Raw genomic sequence first — 7,965 nt, forward strand, 5'->3', positions numbered from 1 at the left:
GTTTTTCCTCTTTTGGTTTTGCTTGTCAAAGTTTCAGAACCCCAAACCTGCTTGTTTCATTTCTTAGTAATGGATCAACTGGGGCTGTGGCCCTTTTGCTCTAAAAGAACAGATGAACAAGTAATTAACCTCCACAAGGCCATTGGTTTCAAGACTTAGCTGTGTTGCCTTCGGTTCCTTGCACGCATGAAGCAACTTACGAGCAGGCAGGTCCAACTGGAAGAAAATTAATGGCCACATTAATAAGTATGCATACAAAGTAAAGGCAGTAATACAATAGACAAAATGCTAACGTACTGCCCAAAAAGTGATTCAGTTGAAATTAATCACCGTAAAGTACTTACGGGGAATATACAGCAGGCAGAAGCAGCACCCATTCCTTTCTGCATCCCCAGCGGCTATCTGCTTCCCCAATCCTGCTCTCCCCTTGACTATCTGTCAGCAGTTAGCTGGCTCAAGCTTGTCCCATGGAGAAAATAAGCTCTCTGCAAGCACTAACAACAGCAAAATGTGAGTGGCGAAATAGTTCCATCTCTTCCCTTGTGGTCTGGTCAAAAAGTGATTCAGTTGAAATTAATCACTGCACTTACGGGGAATATACAGCAGGCAGAAGCTCTCCCCCAATGACACCCCCAATCCTGCGCATGGCTTCTCTCCCCTTGACTATCGATCTGTCAGCAGTTAGCTGGCTGAAGTTTGTCCCATGGAGAAAATAGTTGGATCTCTGCAAGCACTAACAACAGTGACGAAATAGTTCCATCTCTTCCCTGTGATTCAATACAAATGTGAAGCTGCCTGATGAAACAAACTGTAACAATCAACATTGAAAGTAGGCATCATCAATGATTAAAGGCTGACTGAAGTTGCACATGTTCGGATGCTCATATTCAAAACAGATGAGCATACAAAGATACAGTAGTAAACAACAAATTTCAAATGTACATTGATTTATTCCTGGGGATCCTTTAAAGCACACAAATCCTCTACTGCTAGGTGCCAAGCTAGGAGAAGCCCCAAATCCTTTGTGGATGGCAAGCTAGGAGAAGCCCCAAAGCTCAAGGCAGTCACTCACATTGCTTGCTACCACTGAGGAACCTGCTACTCTGTAAGATTTGACAAGTTTAAATGAGGCAGATATATGGCGAATAAACCTTGCTTCAGAAATAGAAAAAAAAGGGAGGCGACAAGTGTTACCTAGGGTGTTTACTTATCCGTGACGGATAAATCTGGGTTGGTTCTTTTGATTTTCTCAATTCGCTCCTCTATCTCAGCGTTGCGACCATCCATCTGTAGTTTTCTCAGCAAAACCGGGAGGCCCTCCTTGGGAAATGATTGGATTCCACAACCCATTCAGCAAGTTCTGGCATCGCAATAAACACAACTGTCTTCAAGTGCATAAAACATTTGCCTGGAGCGCCACCACATCGAGGCCCAAACTGAAGCATTCCAGAAATTCTACTCAAAGTGAGTACTTGAGATTTGTTAGCTTCCCAAAAGGTGGGAGGGTGCTCCAAGATAAGCCCACTAGAGTGAGAGTCTCCAAACCTGCCAACCAAATGTCAAGACACAACCAGCTAGGACCAACTGTACCACCTTGATTTGCAATTGTAAGTACTCTAAGATTAGAGTGTGGTTGAAATGCATCAAGAATATCATCATCTGCAGTTTGGCTGGAGTGTGGTTGAAGTCGATCTCTGCCCCAGAGTAATTCCAGCTCCTTCAGATTCCTTTTCAACATCAGTTTTGCTGCAGTAGCTTCCTCCTTGGTTGCCACGTGTTCAAGACCACGTATAGTCAATCCTCCTTCAAGCTCCGGCAATGCCCCAAGTTCTGTCAGTTCAAATCACATGCTCTCCTTTTTAACATGGAATTCTTTTAGCTCCTGCAGATGCTTCATCTTTCCCACATAGTGAATATTGGAGTGGAGTTCACTTTCAGCACGGAAATCATGTAGATTCTCAAGGTGGCTAAAGTCTTCAGGCAAATCAGAACGACCATGCCAATCATCTAGGTCCAAGAATTTCAAGTGATAAAATCTTGATAATGTACCAGGTAAACTCATTTCCCGGTCTCTGCAAGCTGAACTAAGCTGAACTAAGCTGACTTGGAAATGGTCTTGATTCCTTGCATCATTGTACAGGTGAGTGGTGAAAGTTGTCTTGCCAATACCCCCTGGACCAACTATAGGAAGAATAGAAACATTGTGTGTGTGGCAGTGGTGATACGACTGACAGTTTCCTCAAAAATGTCCGCCCTGTCATACAGTGTATCTTGTATAATCATGGAAACAGTTTGAGGGCGATGTGGGACGACAACTATCGTGCTGTTGCTTGGGATACTGGCGAGCAAATTGGAGACCAAATCACAGTGGGACTGCATGCCTTTTAACAGGGACTTGATTTCTCTGGACATGAACACTCTGTCGAAACGCGGCGTATCACCATCATCAGCACTAGCAGAGTCATGCTGCTTCATGTGAAAAAAGAGCACAAGCCTGATAATTCCATGATTCCAGCCTCAATTCTTGCAGCTACCACTCAAGTCTTCTTCTTGATCGGTACCAAGTGAGTGAGTGATGTCTCACACGTCCTTTTTTATTTCACATAGGGAACAGAAGCCTGACCAATAAAATGCACTCATACATATTATGAAAGTAACATCAACGGTGGTGTATCAATCTCAAGTCTGATAAAGAAAGTGCACGCATATTATGAAAAAGTAACGGTGATGGCATCAACTATCAATCTCAAGTGTAATAGCAGAAAAGGGGTACAAAAAGAAATGTGGGTGCTTGGACTGTGAATGCAGTCATAAATTAAGCACATATTTTAAACTAGAGAAAGCAAGCGGGAGAAAGATAAATAAGCAAGCAAAAGTGTGGTTGCTTTGCACTGTAAATGCAGTCAGTCATAAATTTGGCTCTGGAGGTACTAACCGTAACCGGCATATTGAGTTGCAGAGAAATATCGATCATGTAGCAGAATGAAGAGTTAACAGCTTGCGTTGCGTTGCAGAATGAATGGTCGGTTGGTTGTATCTCGCACCCGATCTGCTGATTAATGTGCAGGTTTGACAGCTTGTGTGCATAAAAGATTGATTGCAATAGTGGCGGAGTGGAGTGGAACCTGCTAGTCTGTATGATTTGATAACAGTGGTTCAGATGAGGCAGAAACATGGATGGCGAATAAACCTCGCTTCATCAGAAATAGAGAAACAATAAAAATAGGGAGGCGACAAGTGTTACCTTGGGTGTAGTTAGTAATCCGAGACGGATAAATATGGGTTGCTTCTTTTGATTTTCTCAATTTGCTCGTCTATCTCAGTGCTGCGCCAATTCATCTTTAGTCTTCTCAGCGAAACCGGGAGGCCCTCCTTGGGCATTGATCGGATTTCTGCACACGCAAGGACACCTAACTCCTCGAGCGAAGAAAGGCGACGTAACCCTTGAGGAAGCGACTGCAGACCCCTGCATCTCAAAAATGTTAGATTCTGGAGGGAGGTGAGGAGCTGCAGCGCTTTCTCTTGCTCTTCCGTGAAGCCTTCCATCCTCTCATCTTCCTCAAATTTAAGTGTGTGGAGGGCCGGGGCGAGGAGGTTGCAAATAGGAGAAGCAAGCAATCCACAGATGTCATCCGTGATGAGTACCTCCAATCTAGAGAGGTAATCTGCAGGCAATAATTTGGCCCTCTGAGAGGCCACCTCTGAGAGCATATCTGTTGCTAAGGTGTTGCACCAACGCACTTGCAGTTGTATGAGGTTGACTGCGATGAGAGGATTGAATCCATCCACTGTTAAGTTACTGCACCATATTAGCCTTAGAGTGGTGAGAGACGTGAGGTTTGAGAGCAGAGCCATTGACTTCATGCTTGGCTCGTCCCAAATATCAAGTTCCCTCAGGGAAGCAGGGCAAATTGTCTCTGATTCTCCCATTGGCCACCGATAGAACAATTCGCATCTCTGTATTGTTAATGATTGGAGCAATGAGTTGTCATCCTGAATTCCTTCTCCATTCTCCTTCTCCACGGGCACAAGAACCAGGCCCTTGCAGTATGAGAAGGTAAGTTTCTGCAGTGAGCTAGATGATGGGAACTGCATTACACATTCCTCGGAGCCAACTATCACCAACACAGAAAGAGCTGGGAAACAGTTTAACACTTTTGACGATGATGATTTGCTGCTGGTAAGATGAGATACATCTAATTTGAGACTCTTAACTGAACGCAAGACAATACTGCCATCCAGCTCTTCAGGGAACAAACTGTCGCATCTTCCGACACTTAGTTCTGTTAGGGATTTAAGCTTTTCGATGTCTGTCAATGATATGTGCGATACATTTGCAATATCCATATCTTCTACTTTATCCAGATTGTGGTAGGCCAAAGCACCGCCATACCCTCCAACAACCAATTTCTTTCCATCATAAGACAACAATGTTCTTGGATAACGTACTACACCTATTCCAATATTCAAATCCGTCAGTGTGGAGGTGTGAGGCATGGAGGGCAGAGACATCTTGGGGCAGCTGAAAACTTGAAGTGTGCGCAAATTGGTGCAAGATACCTCCGACAAGGGCATCACACGGAGATTGGGACAACTGATGCATTTGATTGTTTCAAGACTTGGAAAGGAATGGCAATTAGGTTCCACAACCCATTCAGCAAGCTCTGGTATATCATAAAACTCGACTGTCTTCAAGCGCATAGAACATTTCCCTGGAGCGCCACCACATCGAAGCCCAAACTGATGCATTCCAGAAATTTTCTTCAAATTGAGTACCTTGAGATTTGGTAGCTTCGCAAAAGGTGGGAGGGTGCTCCAAGATACGCCTTCTACAATGAGTCTCTCTAAACTTGTTAACCAGATGTCAAGACACAACCAACTAGGACCAACGGTACCACCTTGATTTGCAATTCTAAGTACTCTAAGATTAGAGTGTGGTTGAAGAGCATCAAGAATATCAGCATCTGCAGTTGGAACATCTCTACCCCTCCTAATATCAACATGTAATTCCAGCTCTGTTTGGCTCAAGTAGCTTCCAAGAATATCAGCATCTGTTGGTCCATCTCTGCCCCAGAGTAATTCCAGCTCCTTCAGATTCCTTTTCAACATCAGTTTTGCTGCAGTAGCTTCCTCCTTGGTTGCCACGTGTTCAAGACCACGTATAGTCAATCCTCCTTCAAGCTCTGGCAATGCCCCAAGTTCTGCCAGTTCAAATCCCATGCTCTCCTTTTTAACATGGAATTCTTTTAGCTCCTGCAGATGCTTCATCTTTCCCACATTGCGAATATTGGAGTGAAGTTCACTTTCAGCACGGAAATCATGTAGATTTTCAAGGTGGCTAAAGTCTTCAGGCAAATCAGAACGACCATGCCAATCATCTAGGTCCAAGAATTTCAAGTGATAAAATCTTGATAGTGTACCAGGTAAACTCATTTCCCGGTCTCTGTAACCTGAACTAATTTTGAGGTATTGTAGGTGGATCAGTTTTGAAAACCTATATGGAAAACATTCTGGAGTATTCACTGCTATAAATAGGACACGCAGACTATTTATTTCCTCTAAGCTATCTTTCAAAAGCTTGGCGATTCTTTCTTCTTCATATTCTCTAAAAATCATCAAAGTCCGCAGATTAGCAATGTCCATCCTCTCCCTTAGTTTACACATTTCTTTCTCAAAATTTGCATCATATCTGTCTTCTATGTTGATAGATAAGTGTCGAACAGATTGCGGGATGGCATCAGCTCTGAAATCAAAGCCACTTATATTGAGGCATTCTTGTGCAGAAACACTCTTAGATAGCTCATGCATTAAATCATGCATTACATACCAGCATCGATCACGCCAATCGAATTCCTTCATGAGAAAACCATTATCCACTAGTTCTTCCATGTGATTCCTATCGGCTTGGTGATTAGAGTCTATGATGCCTGTTGCAACCCAGAAACGATTGATTTCTAAAGAAGTAAACCTATGGTCTTCAGGGAAAAGGCCACAATAGGAAAAGCATTTCTTCAGATCAAATGGGAGGTAATCGTAGCTAATCTTTAAAGATTGCATGATATCATCATTTTCTTGCTGCTTTAGCCACTGATGCTTTTCAAGAACTCCATGCCAATGTTCCTGAGAAAGGTGCTTCTGCAATAGTCTACCAACTGTTTTGGCTGCCAGCGGGGAACCCTTTAGCTTCTTTGCAATTTTTCGTGCAATACCAGCAAACTCATCTTCGTAATGCTCAGGCTTGTCGTCTGCACCAAATATACATGCTTCAAAGAATGTGAAGAAGTCATTAGACTCCAAACCTCGCAGCTCTAGTGGATCAACTGTTTTCACCATGTCTGCTAGCTTTGGGAATCGAGTTGTGACAAGTACCATGCTTCCTTTGGCTTCCCCCTTTGTGAACGGAGCTAGCAGGGTCTTCCACTGATCCACAGTGTCACATTTCCATATATCATCCAAGACAATTAGAACCCTCTTGGACTTGAGACGATACGCTATGGATTTCTGAAGATGATCTAAATTGGTTGTTTCATTTGCAACACTGCTGCTTCCTCCTTCAGTTGCAGGTATGCAGACAAGGATCTCCCTGGTGAGCTTAAGCACATCGAAATCAGTCGATACACATACCCAGACTGGAACATCAAAGTGCTTTTCAGTCCTGCCATCATTATACAGATGTTGGGCGAAAGTTGTCTTTCCAATACCGCCTGGACCAACTATAGGAAGAACAGAAACAGTCTCAGTCTGTGTGGTACCGGTAAGAGTGGTGATACGATTGACAGTTTCCTCAAAAATGTCTCTCCTGCCATACAATGTGTCTTGTATAATCATGGAAGCAGTCTGAGGCCGATGTAGGACGACGACTGCCACGCTGTTGCTTGGGGTACTGCCGATGAGCAAATTGGAGACGGAATCACAGTGGGACTGCATGCCCTGTAACAGGGACTTGATCTTGCTGGACATGGACACTCTGTCGAAATGCAGCATATCATCACCATCAGCACTAGCACTAGTAGAGTTGGTTTTGGATTTTTTTGTGAGGCGGCCGACAACAGCAGCATCATCATCACTACCATCCCTCTTGGTCTTGGGTGTACGCGAGGAAGAAAAGAACCGGGCGAAGCTGCCTATGGCGTGGCGAACAGCACTACCGGCATGGAGAACAACACCATCCAGATCCGGGCCGGACTCTTGGGTGGTGCCATGTAGCTTGTCGTGGATCTGGAAGTAGTGGAGCTCATCCAGCAGGTCCTCTGCCTGGTCGGCGTCCCTGCTCAGCTTCTCCAGCAACCCCTGGAGGCCAGGGTTGTGGCTCCCCTGGAGCTGGGCGTTGTGTAGGAGGCCTTGCGCGTGCAGCAGCTTGTCCTTGATCTGCTCCGAGTTGTGGCCGAGCTGAAGGCTGTCCACGTAAACAGCCACCAGGCTGTCGGACAGCGTCCTCAACACCTTGCCGAGGAGCGAGGCTGCCGAGCCGAGAGCCACCTCCATCTATCTGCAATCGGCCGGCTGCCTCGCCTTGCCTTGCCGGAGTAGTGGTGGAAGCAGCAGCTAGCGATTTGTGTAGGGTAGGTGGGCAAGACAGCTCCTTGAACAAATATATAGGCGGAACAAGTCAGACAAATATATAGTCTGTGTTAGCTAGCTCAACAAACCTCAAGGAGTTAAGAATAGTCTGTGTTAGCTGGCTCCAAAAAAAAAAGTAGCAAGTGGGAGATTTGATCAAGGCAGGGCAGACAACTTGCTAGCTTTGTAAGTAGTATTGTACGTATTTGGTTAGGTGTACAGCTGCTACTATGCGTCTATGTCTCATCTGGCCGGCGACGACCAAACCAAGACACGTACCAACTCGATCATTTGTTGCTTTGGTTCACTCGCCCATCGGACTTGGCTAACGGCGTTTTGCCTTTCCAATATTGTAAGTTAGACTAGCGAGTATGCGGTTCATGTTGTGAAAGTAAATAACAAATT

At 44.8% G+C, this 7,965-nt stretch overlaps 1 protein-coding gene across 1 annotated transcript; it reads right to left on the reverse strand.

Moving 5' to 3' along the window:
- Window positions 1-2,245: 2,245 nt before the first annotated feature.
- Window positions 2,246-7,485, reverse strand: LOC119313028 (putative disease resistance protein RGA4). Its single transcript, XM_037588843.1, has 3 exons — window positions 3,245-7,485; window positions 2,936-3,133; window positions 2,246-2,618 (listed from the first exon to the last, which is right to left on the reverse strand). Exon 1 carries the CDS (start codon window positions 7,483-7,485, stop codon window positions 3,256-3,258), a length of 4,230 nt encoding a protein of 1,409 aa, XP_037444740.1. The 3' UTR covers window positions 2,246-2,618; window positions 2,936-3,133; window positions 3,245-3,255.
- Between the last annotated feature and the right edge of the window lie 480 nt (window positions 7,486-7,965).

This window comes from Triticum dicoccoides, chromosome 5B, assembly GCF_002162155.2.
Source record: "Triticum dicoccoides isolate Atlit2015 ecotype Zavitan chromosome 5B, WEW_v2.0, whole genome shotgun sequence".
NCBI classification, from domain to species: domain Eukaryota; kingdom Viridiplantae; phylum Streptophyta; class Magnoliopsida; order Poales; family Poaceae; genus Triticum; species Triticum dicoccoides.

Coding starts and splice junctions, on each gene's coding strand:
- LOC119313028 (XM_037588843.1), bottom strand. CDS start 7,485: ATGGAGGTGGCTCTCGGCTCGGCAGCCTCGCTCCTCGGCAAGGTGTTG.